Here is a 23,882-nt window from a genome sequence, read left to right as displayed (position 1 = left end):
GTTTGAAGAAGCAACCAAATAGATGTTGACAAGAGAAAACTTAAAATAATAGCAAGTCAGCAATAAGAGTTATCCTGAAATGGGCAAGATTTAGGAAATTATTTTCTCTGTAGTTTCAAAAACAATAACCCTAGCCAAGAAATTTGTGTTTTGATTTACCTGTTAAAATGGCCAAAGACTATAAGCAAAGCAAGCAAGGCTGTATTTCCAGATAATGGAATTAATATTAAAAGTAGAAAGAAAACTTACACTTCAGAAACCTAACCTGCATTTATATTTTTAAATACTGTGTTCCATGTTTCCTACGTACAATAAATAAGTAAATAGTGAGTGAGTGAGAGAGAGACAGACAGACAGACAAGAGAGAGACAGAGAGGGCTATGAGAAATGCTCAGTTGTTCCTTGGGAGAAAAAAATAAAATAAAGAATATAATCAATAAAATAAAAAGCAAAATGTTTGAATTACTATTGTTTTGAAAGAACCACCAGATTTTTAATAGCCTACTTAGAAACACTTAAGCACATTTTCAGAGATGAAAATGACAAGATACCTGTTAAGATGAAAGCAGACTCCACTAATGCCCACAAAGAAACACTGAAAAAATAAATGCACTCATCACCCACTACTTATGTAAAAATATTGTTATATAAACTGGAAACATTGTATGCTAAGTGCTAAACTACTCTTGCTAGTCTTTCTGCCAGTACATGTGTCTGAAGTTTTCTGCAAATCCTAGGATTTCCCTTGTGAGGTCTCAGCTTGATTCAGTGAAGAGTAAGAAGCGGTGAAGGTAAAGTTGCAGAATCTGTTTTGCTTTATCTTACTAAATTTATATATATGTAATGATCCATTATGTATATGATACAAACAAGAAACGAAAAGTTATCTAAGAGCAATCTAAAATCTTAGTCTCATCAACAAAACAGGTCTCAGAATTTGCAATTCAGCTTACTGTTCATAACGTATGATCTTTTTTTTAATTATTTTTATAGAATGTATCTTCAAATAGTCTGAAGATATTAGAATTCAAAATATATACAGGAAAATTTTTATAGTATAGCTTTAATGAATTTACTTACATAATGTATTTTCTGTTTAACAAGAGTGTTTAATATACACGGTTGACATTTTAGTTTTTCTTCCTATTGTAATTCCGTTTTTTTTTTTTTGTGGGCCTAGTTACTGGTGCTAGTTTGGAGATTTTGGGGCAGGTAGGTACTATTCTTTTCCCTCTCCCAAGAAGAAAGCATTTAGGAAGAGAATTTTCCATTTTAGTGGTAGTTTTGCTGTAGCTGTGATGGCTTATGCATACAGCTATGGAAAAATTTGTAGGCAGAAACAGTCTATATTATTAACTAGCTATATTGCTTGCCTTTTAAAAAATAGATGTCCTGTCCTTACAAAACATTTCTGCTAAGTTTTTTTTCTAGTAATTTTATGCAGATATTTTTAACAAAATCTAACATCTTGCAGTCTAGGACTTCAGGATGACACTTCAAATCATATTGTTTTTTATCCCCTTTCTTACCTAAGGTGGGGTCTTTGCATGGAAGATGAACATGAGACAATATGCTACAAGTTGCTTCCTTGACTGGGAGGTGTTGAGGTCCTAACTTCTGCAGTGCTTTATCAATTCCAGTGTCACCCTACTTCTCTGGGGTCACTGTACACACTTCAGATGAGTCTATCAGTCTATCTTCATCTCATCCATCAGTCTTTAAAATACTGAACTCCCTCAACACAGAGTTTTAGTAGGACTTAGAACTACACAAAGCAAAGTCACTTCTACTCTCATGTCTCATTTTCCAGAGTGCTAAACCAGTACAATTTAGGTGACTCCTGATGCAGCAGCTGTCTTCACATTTGGTTTTTCTGCTACTCCTTAGATTTCCGTGAGACTATGTTAGTGCAGTAGGATTTCCAGCAGTATACATAGGAAGCCAAATCCAAAAAACTCACCATCCTTCGTCAGTATCTACTTCAGGTTCAGAAACCTCATTTTCAGGAGTTTCTTCAATTGCCTGGGTTAACTTTGATTTAAATTGGTCCAACAGTGCCAGTGTCTGAAATTAAATACATGGTTTTAGAGAAGTTATATATATTTATACACAACAGGTATATACAACATCTTTAAACTATTATTATTTTGAGAAATAGTGCAATGAGATGGAAGAGAGATCTTTCATATGAATTTGAAAGAAACACTGTAGAGAGGCAAGTGGGAGAGTGAGAGGCAGTGGGGAGGGGGGAGGAAGAGAGCTAGAATTTATTGAGAGCCTCCATCCAGAGAGCAAGCAAGCAATGTTGAGGCAGCAAGAACAAGCAGGGAGGGCACTCTGCAGGTGTGACAGAGCACTTGTCTGGCTAAATTAAAATGCGTATTTAAGGAACAAAAGCTTGTGGCTACTTTTAGAATAAAACAACTGATTAAACAACCCTGCAATGAATTTTGCTCTTTGAACCTGCTATTTTCTTCTCATAAAGCAATCTGTTGTATAAATTACAGATAATTCAAGCTTTGAAAACTCAGTTTGGTTGACATTTATATACTTTACACTGATAATCTTTTAAATTATGTACTGACGTTGAAAAAAATGCAAAGCTTTTGACTTAAATACAATGAACCACCTTAACTAATTCTACAGATACAGGTTCTTATGTTGCATACATTAAGCTCATACTGATTTATATTTTATATTTTACTCTCCAGCTGATACTGCCCAGTCTTTCAGCTACAATGAAGTCACCAATTCTCAGATAACACCTGAAGATTGTACTGTAGATCTTGTTTCTGATCACCTGGAATGAGATTTTGATTATACAAGAATTGTATTCATGAGCTGTGTGATGGGAGATGGGGGTCTTCAAAAACAGGGCAGACTGTAAGAATAACTTGCAGAGCCCACAGCTTATTTCTTGCTGATATTTGAGACATTTCTGGAAAGGAAAGCATCAGGGAATAAGCGCTTGACTGAATTTATGTGGCAGGCTACATTTGATCTGTAGGTGATAGGTTGGCCACCTATGTTGTAAAACACCTCTGTATAGCTGTTTAGTTTTGTTTGGTCAAGTTTTTCAAATTTAAAAGAATAAAAACTAAACAAGAATAGAAAACAGAAATAGGAAATACCAGAAGTGTTCACTGGAATCAAATTTCCTTCTGGGAGCAATCTTAACTTTAGGAGTTTCCTGGCTTTTGAATTCTTTCAAAAACATATTTTAGCACTGCCAAAGGCGGGTTTTAGAGGGTTTTTTTTTGCATTTATTTTCTTTATTTTCTGTTTAATCTTCTGTTTCAGATGGGAGAGAGGAAAATTTCGAAGATACTTTGGCCTGCAAATCATTCAAGTTCTATAGCTTTCCATACTGTTGTAAACAAACCCTGTACTTGCAACATTTGAGACCATAAATCTCTTCCTAGGCCATCAGAAGAAAACAAACTAACCAAAGCCACAATTCTTGTATCTTGTCTAATTTTCTCTGGTGTCAGCATTCCTGTGAACAGACCTGGTACCAGAAATAATTTCTAAATACCTTAGTAGGCATGTTTGCAGTGACCGATTAGATGCCATACTGTGGATGAAATAACTTTATAGATTGACTCTTGTAAAATTATAAGGTTAGGACTTCCAATACCTAATATTGCAAGGAGACACATAACTTTCCGCTTCTTCTTCAACTCTTGTACAGAGGGTGGAAAATGGTATTGTGCTGTAATACCAGGTAGGATGGATGCAAGGCTAGAAGAGGCTTTCCACAAGTGAAATGGACTACAAAGAACTTGATTAATTATTGTTGAATAGTTCCCAGCAGGGTTACATAAATAAAAATTAAGATCTACTAAAATATACATCCCTGTCATCTCATCTTGTTCTCCTATGATGTCCAGGACAGGGTTGATATAAACTCATTAGAAGTGATTTTAAGTCCCTTGATCAACATTGCCAACAGAGCTTTAGTACTCTTTGATTCAAAGTTAATGGGCTTTTGAATGTCCAAAGTTTCCATAAACTTCTTAGTTTAGACCTAAATCAGCTTGTTGCATGTATAAAGATTTGCCAACCACTGCTTTGAAGTTACTAAGTGTCAAGTTTCCAGTCTCTTCTAGCTTCAAGAGTTGAATACGAACATCTTCCTAGCTGAATGGACATGCACTCATAAACCAGTGCATTTGATGTACTGCATTCCACTTCACAGACAGTTTCATATATTTAACAGTTTCAAACTTTCCTGTTTTAGAAAAAAATAAATATTTATGTCACACTTTAGTTTGCTCATATTTGAATACTAAATTCTACATAGATCCTAAATAATTTTGAAAAATAATTTTCATTATATTTAAAAAGGGTTTTATTTTTACAGTTCCGTTAAAAACTACTTCTGTTCACTTCACAACACCAAAAGGTATGGATGAATTTAGTATCTTTAAAGCATAATTTAAAATATTAAAAACCCCAGCTTGGATAGATGCCCAGTATGCAAACTTCTCTTCTAATGTTATCTTATGGCAAGCTGCAGAGCCAAGGAAAGCACTGTATAGAAATGGAGGTTCTTGTAAATGTAATCAAGGATATCTCTGCATGGGTAGCATTTCCTGTTGGAAGATTTCAGTGACTAAACTGATAGTACTTTCAAATACACATTGCAACTTTACTTACATGTCTACCTAGGTAATCAGAATAGGGGATCAAAGAGCAAATATTTACTTTTACAAACAGTAAGATTATTTTAATGAAAATGAAACATAACATTTTAAAACTTCATTTTTTACACAAATTAAGAGAGAAACATTTTCAGAATTTTTTCTGGAATTTTTTTCTTCATGTTGTCAAACTGTTACCTGATCTTCACGAGAAACCCCTTTCTTTGGCTGCTGCTTCCGCTTGTCTTCATATTTTCTCTTCTCCTGAAGGTATTCTTCAACAACACTGTTGGGAGCAGGTTCCTCCCCTGGAGAAGGAAACATACTGGGTTAAACAAATTAAATTTGGGTTTATGATTTAGTATCATTTTTGAGATAATTTGTGACTTCTGAAATACCAAGGAGAACACTTCCATAAAATGTTTCAGTGGTATTGCTTTCTCAGCAAGCAGAATGATTTGCTACTTGCTGAAATGAAAAACACAATACTGTACTGGGCAGACAAGGAGTCCAAAAATTTTTGTTTCAATTTTATTTTACTATGGAGCCAGGAAAAGCAGAGTAACAGAAATAAAAACTCTGATATTAATATGAGAAATGAAAACTATTGAAATTACTTTAACAAGTTTACCTTCATTTCTAAAGATCTTTCTTGGAGCAGCTGAACTATTGTGTGTATTAATATTCTGTGACTATTTGTTACAGAGTTCATAAATATAGACAAATATTGCCTATAGAAAAATTCACAGTTTTAGAATCATAGAATCATAGAATGGTTAGGGTTGGAAGGGACCTTCAAAGGTCATCTAGTCCAACCCCCCTGCAAGAAGCAGGGACATCCCCCACTAGATCAGGTTGCTCAGAGCCTCATTTCCTGTTCTGTAGGCTGAAGTAGCCACAAATCAAATCCTTGACCTTGCATTAGGGAAATAACCCATAACATTTTAAAACAGAGTTCATTTTGTCACTCAGGAAAAAAAACCCCTGTAGTAATAAAGTAATATCTCGACTAGTCAACAGCTACTCTGCTTTATTTAATGGTTTCTTCTTTGCAAAATATCCACTGCCATGAAAAATTAGTAATTTAACGGGACAAAAACTCAATTTGAAAATTGATCAACACAAACCTTTCACATTTTCTTCCTCTAGAATAGCATTAAGACATTTCACATTTTGCTTGAAATTTCTTTACACATATTTACAGGATTGATATCCTGATAAGGAACAGAAGAATAAAACCCCCAGATGTCCATTGCAAGTGATGAATAGAAAATATTTATGGAGGAAATTGCTTCAGCAAATTTCAGGATATATAGCCTGATGAACTGTAAATCTAAAACAAACTCTATATTAGGTTTTTTTTTTAAGATGACTGCTGACAGCTGTAACAAGAAAATTTCTGATTCCAAACTAAAATTCTCTCTCACTTGAAATTTTCTATAAAGTCTACAAAAGTATAATCTCATAATAAGAGGAAATAAATTTGTGATAGTATACCTACATATAAAATATTTGTTTATATATTTCTACAAATAAGATATTTTATTTCCTTTTTATTATCATTTATAGGTTGCATTTATGTATTTAAAGAATATCAGGGAAAACAATCAAACATACACACTACCAGTCAAAGCTGTTTTTTTCCTGTTTTTCAGTTGACGTTGGATATAAAGAACAGAGGATTACATATATCAACAAGATAAAGAAAGAAAAAGCCATCTTCTAGAACGACCAAAAAAGATAAATGTGTATACAGAGATATTTAGGGATGATTAAACAGCTGAATGAATGGAATCAAATCTACCATAAAATCTCATGCAGTGTAATATCAGATGATGTGAAGAGAATAACAAAGTACAGTGAAAACTACAAATCGTAATGGTTCAGCTCCATCCTTCCCTGTATTACTTCTTCTACTAATAAAAATCCCATTCTTAATTCAAAACCAATCACTTGTGAAGACAAAACACTAATTTTTGCATAAATGCACATATCCAATCAAACTTGTTGATAGTGTGGAAACAACATGCTGCCTTGTTTTACTAACAGTTAGTCTCTAGATAAATAACTTGAACTACAAAACCACCTGCTTTTTTATATAAAAAAACCTTTCAGGTGACATTTAACTAAAGAGACGCTTTGAAACGAATACCATTTACCTGATGATAACTGCCCATCTATGACAAGCACAAGACCTGAGAAGAGTGTTCTTGAATCTTTATGAAAAGGCCACTCTCAATCTGGCCATAAACATTTAAATCTGTGATCTGAACTTCAATATACATATGCTGAATTTAAAGAAGATGTGATCCTTAGTCATATATGTCTTTTGACTAAGATTTTAGTTTAATCTAGTGCAGCTCAAATAATAATTCTCATACAAATAAGTTAAAGTCCCCTGCAGTTTTGCTTTTGTGCATTTTTATCACACTCATGGTTGTCACTTACTGTTAATACAAATAATTTAAATTTCAGTTTAAGCCTTCTCTTGAGATTATTGTTTTCTTAGGTCTTTGCCTGTCAAGAGTTTTTCTAATCCTCAACTTCATTCTCTGTGCTTCCTAGGAAAGCCTTTTCATAAGTCAGACAAAAGATAATCAGATCCACCTGAACTAACTTCAGTGTGAGTCAACCAAAACAGTTATGCACTTCTATGCATCATATTTCTGTACCTTTCATTAAAATGACTTTAAGACATGCTTACAACCTATTACTCCACATTAAAATCAAGTAATACAACCGGAAAGATTTTCAAGAGGCTTTAAGTCAATGAGTTTCTAACACATTTTAAAACTTTTGAAAACTCTGAAAAATAATTTCAAAACCACAAACAGTGTCTATTTTTTAATGAAATAAAATATTCAGTTTTGAAAAGTAACATTTCTTTGATAAGGTTATTTTGTGTCTGCATGAATAAACTCAGGTAATTAGCAAGCAGAAGAAAATGAGTGGCATTCCTCAGAGGTCAGTATTGGGACCGGCCCTGTTCAACATCTCTGTCGGCGGCATGGGCAGTAGGATAGAGTGCACCCTCAGCAAGTTTGCTGATGACACCAAGCTTTGTGGTGCAGTCAACACACTGAAGGGAGGGGTGCCATCCAGAGGGACTTTGACAAGCTGGAGAGGTGGGCCCATGCAAACCTCACAAAGTTCAACAGAGCCAAGTGCAAGGTCCTGCACATGGGTTGGGGCAATACCAAGCACAAATACAGGCTCTGGTTGAAAGTATCTCTCCTCCTTGAAGGGGGTTAGGACTAGATGACTTTTAAAGGTCCCCTCCACCCCTAACTTTTCTATGATTCTATGATCTGGAAGAGAGATTTGTTGGTCAGAACCCTATTAAATGTAAAAATATATTGCTGGCTACTACTTCATATCTCCCAGTTAGCATCCCAGAGTCCCTCCAAGTCTTTTGCAACAGAGTTGGAACAAAAGAGGGACCACAGCGATGTCTGCTGGACCGGACCTTCACATCAAGCTTGACAAACTTAGATCCAGCTTGCTGATCCAGCAAAAGTATAAGGATCATTACATTGGTATTAAAATATTTAAGCTCCAAACTCCTTAATCTAAGAAGATTCATTCAGGCAAAAATGAATGAAACATAACATGGATGCACAGCAGTGAAACAACAATTAAATGCCTTATTTAAGTATTGCAGGATGCAGAAGATGCTAGTTTAAGTTACAGGGATCTTGCACACTTGTGCTCTAGAGACATTCCATCACAAAGTATAAATAGCATCAGGCAAAGAAAGATTTTATTCCCTCTAGTTTGAACAAGCTGCTGTGTACATTCTGTCAGTAAGAGAGGTGAGGAAAAAAAAAAGAAAAAGACAACCTTCTTATTGAAAATACACTTCATCCTACTTTTAATAGAATTTGTAAGTACACCGCTACTTACCTATCTTGAGTTGCTGCCAAGATACCCTTCATCTTCCTGTGACAAAAACTCTAGCATTTAAGCAATTTCTTTCAGATAGATTCTTCTATACTGAAATACTCCTTTCAAGGAGTAACAGATGCTAACCTGATGGTGTAATCTAACCTAAAACTTTGGGTTTGCGACATGGTTTCCAATGATAGCCTGAAACTAAGAGGAGATTCAGAAGTCTTTAAACCAGAAAGGAAAAGATTGACTTAAAAAAAGACAAAAGGGTTTATCTTGCTTACACTTAAATTAGGAACAGTTCAAATGATGTCACTTTCTAATTACAAAATTACAGAAGTATAACAAAGACATGAGAACTTGATCCAAGGGTGTTGAAGTGAACTGAATGGCAGTCTAGATGGTTTTGGATCAATCTCTAAATAGGAAGTGGAGTAGAAGATTGATAAAGTAGTTTTAAGATTATTTCCTAAAGCGTTTGGTAAATTTAATAGCATAATAAATACTCAACAAAAATTGCATGCTCTATTTTGGAAATTGCAACTTAATTTTATCTGCCACTTTATTAAAACCAAGAAGTATGAGTGCTAGGCCTGCTGACTCCTAGATTAGAAAAGTATGACGACTGTTTATGCTGACATTCATATTGGCCTTAATGACAGGGCTTTACTTCTAGCATTGCAGGTGGTGTACCTTTGGCTTAGCATGTACACCAATTGTGGTACAGATAAGGTACAATTTGAGACAAAAGTATTTCTGATAGTATGCATACGATTTTCCACAGTACAAACTTCGTTATTTTATGATTTCATTAGTTGTACCAGTCTTGACAAATCCGGTAATAATGACCATCCTTGTAATAAAGGAAGTGGACTCTATATAAAATTGAGAGATTTGCTTCTTTTTTAAGAAAGAAATAATGAAGCTGTGCATAAAACATTCATTGGAAAAAGAAGCAGTTTGGTTTGCTGAAAGTATTACCAGAAATTAACAATCTTCAGAAGGGTAGGAACAATATATATTGTTATAGAGAAAAATACATGCTGTTTCTGAAGGTTTAATGTCACCATAAAAAAACAAGAGCATACAGTGCTGATAAGGATCAAGGAAAGAATTGTGGTTTATATTTTTTCTTTGATGAGATACAGTTAGCATGAACATTTTTACAAAAATAGACTTAAGCATCGTACATTACAAAACATTCCTGATATGCTGAACTTCACAAAAGTAATCCCATTAACTCTTGTAATGCACTTTGCCTATATAATCATGAGTTCATGCAGAATCGAGGTAAGATAACAAAGAGAGTGTACAGAGAAATCTATTAAAAGGCACCCCAGTTTATTTAGCAGGGTTTGTATGTGTTTTAAATGTCCTAGATCCATTAACTTTCGTCAGTATTTCAAATGCATTCTTTAGCAACATATATGACACATTTCATATGATAAAAGACCTACTGGGCAGAAATTTCAAGAAATGTGTGGTATAGCTAGACTAAATAACAAAGGGGAAAACAAAAAAAAAAAAACCCTGAACAACTTATTGTTTGAAATGAAGTAAGTTATGACTGAATGTTTTGGTGCACTAAAATAAGAGGTCTAAAACATATTCCTGTATTTGTCCAGTACATTCCACTTTCAGCTATTCATCAATATTCAGTTTATATTGTGTTCTTCTGGAATTATAGGCACACACAGTACAGATTTTAAAAAATCGTAATGAGATTCAGATCTCAAAAACTATTTTTGTTCCAAAACAAACAAAACCCTTATGAATTACAAAAGAAATTCTGATATGCCGTAATATTTCATGAATTAAAATGGAATTCTTATCAGAAGCAACAGATGGAGCACATAAAACCACTTTCTATAATTAAGATCTAAGACAGATAACATACTTCTTCCAGAATCCAGGAAAAAATTTGCTTCCAGCATTAAATACTATGTCTATGAAAATAAAAACATTAATTTACTGTAAAGTAGTATAAAAAGGAATATACCAGAAAATACAATATAAAATAATGTTACATTTGAAAGAATTTATAAAATACTCTCCAGTTTATATTTGTTTAGGACTAATTCTACTTGTGGTTTTCTTTTCACCTTTAACTACTATTCAGTTACTGTTACTATAGACCTGGCCTGCTTAACTTCCTGAAGAGCCAGTGTTTACGTACAAGTTAGGGAAGAGTCAGGAAATACTTACTAACCGTGAATAACTAAACAGATTTTCTTACAGAATGAGCTTTCAGGGTTAGACTGATTACTGGACTTTCAGTTTGCAACAGTGAAAAAAGTAACAGTTCTAGAACAAACTTACTACTTCTTTTGGCCAACTCAAATAATAAAATCTTAGAAGTAACTCCTAGAGCTTCAAAACATTTATTTGAAAGAGCAGATCCCACTGATTTGTAAAACAGTGTAAACTTTAATATGCAACAGTGGAACTTTCTAGTGAATCTTTTCTGACCTTTGGTAGCTTTTAGGCACACAGTCCCAGTCTAAAACATGGTTGATTTTCTAATGTCAGACAATTTTGAGCACATGCTTAAGATTACAACTAAAATCAAAGCTGGCTAACAGTGAAGTTTTGGTCCTCTTTTATTTTGCAGAGACAAAAGGAAAAAGCATTAACTTCAGCAGGGAGAAGACTGAATAGGGACGCTAGGTATCATTTTATGAGATTAAATGAGAAAAAAAATACAAATAGTGGAAGAAAACATAAAGGCTTGCGAAAGTGACACATTCAATGTGCATACTTTGATATAATGCAGCTATACTGTACATACTGCAAAATCTTCGTACTTAATGTTTTTATGCTGCTTAATTCCCAGACCACCAAAATTTGGATTTCATTGTTTTCATTATGTTCTCAAGGATGCACAATTCTGTTAAAGTCTCAGACGTCAATGAAATATATTTTTTGTAAGACAGGACTTAAATCTTTAAGTGTCACTGACATTACCCAAACTTAATAATAAAACAGAAATAAAACATAATCTTAAATTGGCATCCTTGCTAGATTTGGAGTTTTCTAAAAACTTCAATAATTTTATTTCCATACCAAGATTAAAATCAAAGCAGAAAATACTTCATGCCTCAGTAGAGTTCTAACACTTGAATGTTGTTTTTTACATTAGTTATTAGGTTTCTCTGCTCATATGATATTTTGTAGCTTTTCTGTTTTCTCATCTGTGACAAATTTTGTCATCCACAGATTATCAAACACTTCACAAAAATGTTCTAACAAGAAAAACTGAAATACTACTTCTTAAATACTACTACTATTTCAAACCAACATATAGTTAAGAAATGGGCAGATTGTACTTGCCTAAAGCAAATGTCATTTAAGTATATTTACAGGTTTACACTACAGAATTTTGAAAAATGTATCTTTTTCAAATATTTGATTAAGTACTTCAAAATGCTGAAGTAATTCAGCACTCAAATTATAATGTTTGATGTAATTTCTGGCATCACTACAGCAAATGTCACATAAAAGAAAAACATCTTATTTGAAGCAAGGTCTTGACAGCAGTCTGGCATAGTCAACGATCTTATTCATATATTGGAAGGCTGGTTATAATCAAACTTGTACAGAGGGAATTAGTTTTTTTCTCTGTCCTCTTGAAATAATGTAAACACTTAAATTTTCACCCCCCACCTTAATTACCCTGATCTCTAAATACAGAAAAAAAATAGGTTGGCATATGTAACATGAACTATTTGAGGTAGTGATACTAAATGTGATACCAGTACTAATACAGATCTGCCAGTGGATGTAAAATAGATGTGTCGTGCTGCCACTTATTCATTATTATCCTCTCAGAATTAGCCCTGATCCTACAAAAAGTCCAGTATGACCTAAGCCTTATTCTCACAGTTCTTTGGTCTTCACTGAATTTCTCCCACTACAGTTGCAAGTTTTGGCTTAGATACAGTGTTTATTAGTCAAGTACAGAATCATATTAATGCAGTTACATAGCCTCTGAACTAGCATTTTTTCCCAATTCAGCCAGCTCAGAGCATAGGCAGACACTGTGCAAGTGTCTGCACCATCAGCATAGACATACCTGATACAGCACGACACAACTCACTCTCCATCCCACATTCCCCAAGAGGATAGGCTGAGAACAATGGAAAAATCTCCTGCTACATACATATTCGTGTCCTGATAGTAGTCTGTTTTAAATATATGCAATTTGTTATATGTAAAATAATGTGGAATAGGTGAAGTGTTACACATTTAGCGGATCATCTTGCATGTTGACAGCTCTATTGCATTTGATGAAAGTCCAGGCCAATAAACAAAAAATGACTAAGTGAACTAAGTGAGATATAATAAATGCTTTTAACTTCAGGGCAAAATTACTTGCTCAGGTACAACACTGTTTTACTGCTATTAGATTTCATTATATTCAAACTAAGGTGTTTCTAAAGACTCTTCTGGTATTCTTCAGTTGCGAAAGGCTGTTTCATAGTAAAGGTATTCTTCCTTCCTATCACTTAGCCTCTTTAAATACTTTAGATTCCACCCTTTCATCCCACTCCCTACTTAAATTAGACATATCTTCAAGTATCTCCTAATAAATCAGTTCACCTAAGTCTTCTGCTAGTTTAGGGGATTTTTAGTCCATTTGTATCCAATTGTTCAATATCTTTTTTGGTGGTAGAACACTTTGAACCGAGTGCAACAATACAACTGTGCTTTTACACAGTTGTATTGCTTTTACAACTGTGCAACAATACAACTGTGCTTTTACACAGTTAATGCCTTCATAGTGACAACCACACAATCACAGCCACATCACAATGTAAATTCATGTTCAGCTTGTATTCTACTACAAACATGAAATATCTTTTACTATTGTGGCTTTCCCATTTTCTTTATTTAAGAGTTCTGCGTGAAATTATTTTGCCTTAATACTAAGGAAAAAAACTTCTAACATCCCAACAATACTTTCAATTTCTTTTCAATCACATTTTCCACGCCTTTTCTTCCCTCCTTCAATCTAGTACTTCCTGTACTAGACTCTAGTAATTAGTGACATTTTTTGTTTCTTTATGATTAATATATTCATAATTTTCTAATAATGCTTTTCCAATACTCATATGATTCAGTGTAAATACTCAGTCCTGTTTCAATTTTTGGTAACACAGAAACCATAAAGTACAACATAGTAAGGTGATGTTACATAGATCAAAGTGAAGTTTAAGATACAATACCATGCTAATTTTAAAAAAAACTTACGAAATTTACAACTCTAAGTGTTTTCACAATTATTATTATTAAGAAAGTTAATCTCAATGAGATTATGCTTCTTAAATTACTATTCCAACATTACAAGATAGCAGTATTATTAGGTTAACAATAGCAAGCTGCTACTTAAACTTTCAAATATATATTCTAAATTTTAATCTGTATCTTCTTCAAAGCTGATACTTCAGAACAGAAATGTTCCAAAACATTTCAGAGAAAAATTAGGAATATCTGGCTAGAATGAAAAAGGGAAACTTCAGAAAACTACTTTTAGCTCCATATGAACCATTATGAAATTAGAAGCTTTGCCATAGTGCAAACAGACTCAAATATTTAGGCAGTTAGCTCTGGATCACTTTTGTGTCCTTGGTCATCTCTAGTTATAAGGCCAAAATTCACAAAAGACAGGAAAACTTTAACTGCTTCAACATTACCCAAGAATACTACAAAAAAGGAGCAAAATTGTTATGCTGAGGCCCTTACACACTATATATTTTGAGGGCTGTTCTATTCTAGACTACTGGTTGGAGCTTATCAGGTGTGCTCCCAGAATGCATCTTCCAGCATGGCTAAATCAAAAAGTGCATATCTGGTCCACGGTAAAACTCTAATGTAGATGTAACATTTTACTTAAAATTCCTATTAAAATGTCAATTTTCCCCAAGTATTTCTGAAGGCTGCAAGTTCTTTCATCCTTTATCAGAGACAGACCTATCATGCAACGGTACTTGTTCTTGCCATAGAGTTGAAAAATTTTGTACAATTCAAATGACAACAAATTGATAGGCTTGTAAAGGACATCTTGAGAATTATTTCTAAAATGCAGTGGGTAGAATCCAGAAGTGAAAACTGACCATTTTAAACTTCATACTAACAAACTTTATATAAAACATAGTAACTAATCAGAAAGACAGCTTTATAGGAAAAGATATTAAGCAAGTTCCAGTTGATGCTGCCAGCATTTTGATACTTTTTTATATCAGCTGAAGTCCAGACAAAGGCAGCCAGCAGTAAAATTTTAGATAGTTTCATCACCTAATTATTTTTGTATTTAAAATAATTTAGGCATATTTTTTAATCATCACGTGTTAATGTTTGAGAACATTAGATGGATTCTGGTGTAGCTGATACTTTGATACATTTTATTTACTTATTTCTTCTTATTTGTAAATAAGAAAACCAAATCATTTTCCTTTTCTCTGAAAAACTGAAAATGTATTTCTAGAATCTTAGTTTTTCCTGTATGTCACAAATGTGGACCCAGCATCCGAAGGCATAGCATATACTATTGTTATTCTTGATTCTGTAAAGACAGAAAGCTTCCTTACTAAAGAAATTTAGACAGTAAGTTTATTTAGTAAATAAATCTACTTAATAGATTTCTGACTAAATAATCTACTTACTAAAGACAGTGAATGAAACTTCAAATGACATACACAACATGTCCTGTAAAATGCTGCAAAAGACATCCTACATTTTAAAATGTCTCCTTTATTTAAAAGCTCACTTCCTCCCTCTTAGTCTGAATTTTGACAATAGTGACAAATGAGCTGTGGTCCTGATAAATCAGCAAAGACAATCTGACTCTTGAACTTCTAAGGACAGATTAAAAGAATTTACTTAAGCTTGAATCTCTATCTTGTTCTGTTCTGATTGCTGCTGGCTCTGAAAAAATATCCAAACTAAGAGCTGGAAAAGGATGAAGAGGTAGAAAAAAATATTAAAGTGTGGATGAAGAAAACAAAAAAAGTAAGTTTTTATTATCTATCAATATATGGATTTTATTAGACACCACAGAAATCCCTTAGAAGCGGGAATGGGAGATTACATGTTTTTTTTTATTTATAAACAAAACCTTTTTCCAAAGACTATTTGTAGTTATTCTATGGGGTCATCCCTTTCAGCAGAACTAGCTACTCATGGAAGAGAATATGATCATAACTACGTATTTTTTTTACATGCTTTTCCTCAATGGTTAACACTTTAAAATTTGTTATATTGGTTTCACTAAATTCTGGAGTTAAAATACAGTATTTACGGTAACTTCATGGCTACTTGTCCTGGTTCTGGCCAGGATAGAGTTAATGTTTACCTGAGCTGGGTGGAGAACTGAAGCTGGTAGCCCCTATGGCTGGGATAGTTAACTAATTAGCTAACAGCTGGGGTTAATTTACCCAAATTAGCCAAAGGGCTATTCCATCCATCTGACATCATGCTCAGTATATAAGTGAGGAGGGTGCTGAAGGGAGGCCCCTTGCTACTTGGAAGAGACTGGATGTGGAGATCTGTTGTGAGCTATTGTACTGTATTTGTGTTCCATCACTGTCTTGTTTTCTTCTGTCATTACTGTTAAATTTACTTTTTGTTCAATCTCAACCCGTGTGTTTGGTTTTTTTCCTGGTTTTCTTTTGTTTGTCAAATCTCCTCCCGTTCTCTCGGAGAGTGGGGGGAGTGAGAGAGAGACTGCGTAGTCTGGTCCCTGTTGGGGCTGAACTACGACACTACTTTATTTTAGCAGTTTCAATACACATTCACAGGTAAACAGAGGACTATTCATGTATTTTTCAATTAAATTTCTAACAAAAAGACCATGTGGTAATGCTCAGTAAATTCTGATATATCACAATGGTGTTTTGCTCACTTTTACATGTCTGGTGTCATAAACTCATCTCTTAAAGCTGTTCTTATAGTTAATCTAGAATCCCTTATAATCCAAACTATATGCCAGTTATACAGTAAATCTCCCATCTGCCTTTCAGTCATCACCTTTAAGCACTATGTGTTCATTGCAGCTAAATGTAGGAACAGTTTCCTCTCCTTCATGACCATCAATTATATTTAATGAGTTATTTACATTTATTCTTTGGGTGCAGATTTTGTAATGGTAGATTCTCTACCACCAGAAAATGTTCTACTTCCTTTTATCATACAATGAATTACATTTCTTTGTGCAAGACTTCCTGAAAAAGGGAAACATCATTAGGATATTGACTTTCTCTTTTCAGAGTATAGTCAAAATAACTCACTAGATAACTAGAATAAGTTATTTCAAGGGAAAGCAAAATGTAAAGAGACTACTGCCTTACTGAATTATTTTGGACCTACAATCAAGCCTTTATTTTAACTGCTTGATTTAAAGATCCACAGTGGTAGTAAACACAATGTGTTTGGTAATGCTTCCACGTTAAGCACTATTAAAGTTAACAAGACGCTTAGTTTCTCTTACCCATCAAAACCTTCTTCCAGGTCACATCTTACCTCTTTTTTGATTAAGTTCTGCTTCACAGAATCTTGAAAACCAGAACATCTAAGGCCCTCCCTCAGAAAAGGCAGGATCAATCTTTTCTACATCAGTCCTAAGAAGTATTTCCCTAATCTGCTATTGAAAAGTTCTACTTTATAGGTCATCTATTCCAATATTTAACTTCAGGAAGTTTTCCCTAACATTCAATGTAAATGTCTTCAGCTGCAATTGAAGCAAATTATCTCCTGTCCTCTCCACGGGGATTACATAGTATAATTTCCTCTCCATGGTAGCTTTTAACATTCTCGATTATCATTAATATGTCTCTTTTTACAAAGTCATCTTTTCTCTAAACTAAACTAGAGCCCTAATTCCTACAATTTACAAATATTATGCTTCTTAGATCATCAATCACCTTTGTTGGTCTCCTTTATGCTCCCTTAAGATGACTTGTATCTTTTTTTCAAGTGCAATCACCAAAACTGGGCAAATGTTTCAAGCTGAAGACCAGCTCAGGCTGAACAGAAAATTGGCCCGTCTTGCACACAACAGTTAATTTTATAAATTTCAGAGTACGGTTCAGTCTTTTTCAATAGCATGGCACTATCAACTTGCTCTCAGCTTTCTAATTATTATGTTTCCTGGATTTTAAGCTGCTTAAGTGCTTCCTAACATCTTGTGTTTGTACAACTCATAATTTGTGAGAGAGACACAAACCACTGATTGTAATAATCTTTTCCCCTCTAGATTTCCCAAGCTAAACATATTTTGTTTACCTTGTCCTGGCTTTTAACTTCTATGAACTGACTCAATCTCCCAATCCAGCACAAAACTATCCTATAAAAGAAAGAAAGGCATACTTTTCTTCCAATTTAAAATGAGTCACATCAGTAAAAGCTCCAACACGGACTAGTGGAAGGGAAGAGAGTGAGCCACTCAGCTCTTCACTTTAACAACAGCATGTGAAAATGTAACCTTAAGACATGAGTTTGCGTGTTTTTTTTTTTTTCTTCTCTCCCATCGTCACCTTCCCTTTCCCATGTATTTTTTAGCCTGCAAATTTAGTAATTTGTTGTTTTCTGCAGATTACTAATGAACAGATTCCCAAGAATCCTGCTTTACAGTTTGATTACAAACAATTATCTTAAAGCATATTGTTAATGTTTTATTACCCATCTCCCTAACATGCTTCAGTGAATGGCATAAAGTTCAAATTATTTTAATGACCAAATTTACCTAAGTAGTCTCTAGTTTGCTTGTTCTGTACCTGAATGCTTCTATGTCACTGATCATATGTAACCATATGATCAAAATTGACTGCTATGCTAAAGACTGAGTGAAAACAAGCATTCAAGCTTATTTCCTCTTTGTTTAGCCAAAGACAACCAACTCTCTTCTTGCTCATTTGTCTCCTATTACTGTATTTTCATTAATCATTTTGCCCTTCACCATTAGCATCTCATTTAATGTTTTTTAAAATTTTGTCTTACATTTTAGAACATGTTTATTTTTAGTTAGGTACTCCAAGAACGTGTTGAATAGGTTATTTCCTGCCATGTATCTTTCTCAACAGGTACTGGAATAGACCCTTTCCTGTGCTCTGATGGTAATCACAAAAAGGAAACCCAAGATTATTCAAGATTATTTTCACCATTACCTATTACCTACAGATTTTCAACAAGTTTATCTCCTACCTGCTATTTATTTCAAAGAAAGTAAAAACAACAACCTTTGTATATAAGCTCCCTTTCCTTCTTTTTCCCCTTGAAGAGAAGATAGTCCTCAAAACTATACCATAGTAGTAACTATGTTTTTACATTTTTTAGCATTCATTATCTTGACAATGAGACTTTATATTCATCCAGTGACTGAGCATGATTTCTAAAGCTTTTTCAGAGCCACTACATTGTAAAATTTGGTGCCAGATTTCACATACAAGTTCAAGATATTGTATTTTTTTATTTTGTCAAACTAGTTGCTGATCAAATTAATCTGTTACTTAAAAGAGTCCCTGAGTTTTTCTAAAAATGATGTTATACTTTCTACCACTCTTCTAAATTATGTGTTATCTAATTCAAATTTTTCTGAATAAATTTGTATTTTCTTCCAGATTTCTTATGGTACTGAGATCTGGAACAAGAATACACTACAGAAATGTGTCTAGGAGTCCTTAAAAAACAGTTCTTTTTTTTTTTTTTTCTGTTCAGCTAATCAAGGGTGTTACATCCACCTGCACTGAAACATGCACCTCATACATTATTATAAACTTAGCAATTTATGCACACTTGGAAAGAAATAGAATATAAAATTTGCCTGACAAAGAAGTGGGCATCTGAAGATCCCATTCTGCTAAGGTTTATGGAAAATAAACTGGGAAGTGAATTTGAGTTCCACTGATGCCATAACATGCATAAAAGTTTGAAGTCAGTAGCTTTGAGTTCAAAGTTAACTATCTGCATTTAAGAACCTTTCCAAGTTGGAATGTCAAGAAGACTTTCCAAGTCAGATGTCAGAACACGTATGTCCCCATCAAAGAATATATAATGATATTTCAAGTCCAGAAGCTTGCCCAACTAGACAGATGTAAGTAAAGAATGTCTGGAAGGACAAATGCTACCTCATTTGAAAGAACCAATGCTACCTGTACACAATGTATTTTTATAATGGCATCCTCACATTACTACCATTCTTAAGGAAAACTAATTTTCTTGGGAAAAAAACCCTACACATTTCAACAATATAGTGTCCACATTTATCCATATCGAACACAAAACTACTGAAAAACTTGAAAACTGGAATGTTAACTGGAAATCTACACAACACCTGCTGCAATATACTCTCACCTTCCTTTTCTTTGGGTTTTAAAGCTCTTTCTTCTTTTTTCTGCTTTGCTTCTAGCAGTTCACGTTTCAGCTGTCTCACTTCTTTCCGTAGTTCCTCACTGCAAAGATAAAAATATTTACAAGAATTTAATCTTCTAGGAATGTAAAGCCACTCAGGAGAAACAGAATCAAAGTTAATGGGCACTAGATCTCTGATATAAACGAAAGGAATATACTGACTCACTGATGCTAGGACCATGGCTTAAAAATCAATTAGAACGTAAGAAAGTTCATATTTTCATTAGCAGAGACAACAAAAGATCATAACAGATGACTTTTTTAAGACCCCATTAGAAATATGTTAAGGACTTGAATAATAAACAAAGAACCTTTATTTGTATTTTTAATTTAACATTGTAATATTTAACCATGAGAACCATACAAAGAGAATTTGAAACAGAGGCACTGCCAAATAAATACTACCCATATTATAAAATTCTGCTTACTGAAGTAATAAATCTTAGCCTCCTAGATTTCTTTGATGGACAAGCAATGTAGTTGTTAAGTGACAAAGACATGATATGTATGCAAGCATAAATTATTACATATGAAAATTAATTTAATTTTCCAAATTAAAAAAAATAATCAGGTGATAACACTATAAAGAAGAAAGCAAAATTTGCAAGTCATTGTGCCAATGTTAAATGAAATATCTGTCTTCATAGAATCACGGGTTGGAAGGGACCTCTGAAGATCAGCCAGTCCAGCTCCCTTGCTCAGAGCAGGGCCAAACAGCATACATTGCCGAGGGCACTGCCCAGTCAGGTTTTGAAAGTCCAAAGATGGAGGCTCCACAACCTCTCTAGGCAGCCACTCCTTGACCTCCCTCAATGGAAGAAAACACTTTTGTATGTTTAAATGTGATTTCTTGAATTTCATCTCGTGCCTATTTGTGCCAGTCTAATGGCTAGCAGTTGAAAAGAACTGATAACTGCCTCAAGATTTCTTGAACTCCACCATGTCGTGGTCGCTGCAGCCAAGGCTGTCCTTTAGTTTCACATTCCCCACCAGTCCCTCCCTGCTGGTGAGCACAAGGTCGAGCATCGCACCCCTCCTTGTCAGCTCCTCTATCACCTGCAGGAGGAAGTTGTCCACACATTCCAGGAACCTCCTGGACTGCCTGTGCCCTGCCGTGTTACCTCTCCAACAGATGTCAGGGTGGCTGAAGTCTTTGTCGGTGACATGGACAGTGAGATAGAGTGCACCCTCAGCAAGTTCGCCGATGACACCAAGTTGTGTGGTGCCGTCAACACACTGGAAGGGAGGGAGGCCATCCAGAGGGACCTTGACAGGCTGGAGAGATGGGCCCGTGCCAACCTCATGAAGTTCAACCAGGCAAAGTGCAAGGTCCTGCACCTGGGTCATGGCAATCCCAGGCACAAATACAGGCTGGGCGGAGAATGGATTGAGAGCAGCCCTGAGGAGAAGCACTTGGGAGTGCTGGTGGATGAGAAGCTCAACATGAGCCGGCAATGCGCCCTTGCGGCCCAGAAGGCCAATTGCATCCTGGGTTGCATCAAGAGAAGCGTGGCCAGCAGGTCGAGGGAGCTGATTCTCCCCCTCTACTCTGCCCTAGTGAGACCCCACCTGGAGTACTGTGTCCAGTTCTGGAGCCCCCAACACAAGAAGGACATGGACCAGTTGGAGAAGGTCCAGAGGAGGGCCACGAGGATGATAAGAGGGCTGGAGCACCTTTCCTATGAGGACAGGCTGAGAGAGCTGTGGCTGTTGAGCCTGGAGAAGAGGAGGCTCCAGGGAGACCTGATAGCGATCTTCCAGTACCTCAAGGGGGCCTACAAGAAAGATGTGGAGAGGCTGTTCAGTAGGGCCTGTTGCGATAAGACAAGGAGTAATGGTTTTAAAATAGACGGGGGTAGATTTAGATTGGATATTAGGAAAAAATTTTTACAATGAGGGTTATAGAACCCTGGAACAGGTTGCCCAGAAAGGTGGTGGAAGTCCCATCCCTGGAAACGTTCAAGGCCAGGCTGGATGAGGCTCTGAGCAACCTGATCTAGTTGGGGATGTCCCTGCTCCTTGCAGGGGGGTTGGACTAGATGACCTTTGAAGGTCCCTTCCAACCCTAACCATTCTATGATTCTATGACTTTCTGGTGTTAGAATCTGTATTTGCCTTTAAAAAAAAAACCAAACAAACCAGTTCTGATTAAAATATTTAGAGTGCCAGAATGTAGTGACAGCAACATAGCAAGCGCGGGTTACAAATAGCACTTATGAGTAACAGAGCCTAGCATATCAGAAGTTCTCCAGTAAGACTGACACTTTTTCTCTCTGTTATTTTAAGCTATTGTAGAATGAAGAATGAGCTAGCTAGTGACAACTATTCAGGCCCCAGAAGAAAGAAGGTCCTAATTCCTAGAAAGCCCAATTCTAAAATGTTTTTTCAAGCTCTCTCTGTGATCAGTACAAGGTCAATAAAGGCCCTTTGACACTCGGCTCCTTATAGACTCCACACTTCCTATGTCTTTTATTCCTAGGCTCACTTTACCAAGTTAGGTTGATGAGTAAAGTAATCCAAAAAGCCTACATGCTAAAGAAGAAGCTACAAGAACTGACTGACAGGGAAGCCAGGCTATACTCACAAGTCAGACTTACTGGAATAGAACTAGAAATCACTAACTTTTTTAAACAGGAAAATATCAAACTGATGAGGTAGGGTAGAATGAAAATAAAGGACTACAAATCAATCTGTACCTGCCCCCTACATCTTTGAAGCATAGCTCTTTGCATGCGGTATATTTGCACTCAGGTTTCATATAACTCAGCTGTTGGTTTGTAGCCAATTACGCAGTTGCCTCCTGTCCCTGGAAGGTTTCTGTCACTACAGAGGTACAGCTCTGCATGCTCCATGCTTGTCTCACTGCTGTATTACTGAAAACCTGAAATAAGAACTACCCCAATAAATTTGACTCAAAACAATAGCTTCAACATAATTTATGTTCTCCTTTAACCAACTTCTCACCTATTTTTACAGTTCTTGTTCTAAATTTCCCTCTCCTTCATTTTAACCATTTCCTCCAGATTAATCCACAGTAAGTTTTATCATCTATATTTAGCCAAGAGAAAAGATTACTTTTGCTTAGAAAAGATCTAAGGACAGATTAGCTTAGTAGATTCTCCTTTATTAAACCAATTCAACATATTTTTCTACGAGCCACTAATCATTGTCTTTAATTATTCTTACTTTCAAATCTAGACCACTGTCTTCTATTGTTCTACCATCTTACAGGAAGGTGAAAACAGCCAATAATTTGAACTGTATATAGTCATGTCTGTAGTTCTTTTATGTTCTATCAGAGGTATTGCAGCAAGAATCACCCTCATCAGTGAAGAACAAGCTTCGATGAAACCGAGCTACGTGCAGCAGTGATGGAACCAGAACTGGCGACCAACAACTTCCTTGAGATCAACATCTTCAGCTCACAGACCATGGGCGTGATACACCAGCCATGCCAGAGGTACCAGCTACGAGTTCCAGATGCAGTATGTAACAACTTCACACTACATACCATCTCTCCTGCCCTGAGAGACTGCTATCACAGATGGGGCCCAAATCAACTCAACAGACTTCGGAGGAATAGCTTATAGATTGAGATAGTGATATCTGTGTGTATATCTATAAGCATGACGTAAATGGTATGGAATAAGGGGTGGATACTGTCCTGGTTTCAGCAGGGATGGAGTTAATTTTCTTCTCAGTAGCTGGTGTGTTTTGGATTTTGTGTGTGAAGAATGTTGATAAAAACATTCTGATGATACCAGTTGTTGTTAATGAGACCAAGGACACTGTCTGGCTTTCCAAGTCTCGTTAAAGTCTCGTTAACATGCAGATGCGGGAAGCTGGGCAAAAGACAGACAGAATAATTGATCCAAACTGGCCAAAGAGAGTATTCCATGCCATAAACGTCATGCTCAGTATATAAGTGGGGGTTGCCCATGGGAGGGG

At 35.4% G+C, this 23,882-nt stretch overlaps 1 protein-coding gene across 1 annotated transcript in view; it reads right to left on the bottom strand.

Annotated features, from left to right (window-relative positions):
- Positions 1-23,882, bottom strand: part of CWC27 (CWC27 spliceosome associated cyclophilin) — a 117,417-nt gene that overhangs the window by 16,185 nt on the left and 77,350 nt on the right. The window contains exons 11-13 of the mRNA XM_086770941.1: positions 19,878-19,975; positions 4,842-4,951; positions 1,961-2,064 (exon numbers count right to left, since the gene is read on the bottom strand). Of these exons, the coding sequence (XP_086627067.1) occupies positions 1,961-2,064; positions 4,842-4,951; positions 19,878-19,975 (312 nt within the window). The remainder of the gene's footprint in view (positions 1-1,960; positions 2,065-4,841; positions 4,952-19,877; positions 19,976-23,882) is intronic.

Source organism: Chlamydotis macqueenii, chromosome Z (assembly GCF_036417535.1).
Source record: "Chlamydotis macqueenii isolate bChlMac1 chromosome Z, bChlMac1.mat, whole genome shotgun sequence".
NCBI lineage: Eukaryota > Metazoa > Chordata > Aves > Otidiformes > Otididae > Chlamydotis > Chlamydotis macqueenii.
The sequence above is the reverse complement of the archived record's forward strand: the minus strand, read 5'-3'. Positions and strand labels throughout refer to the sequence as shown.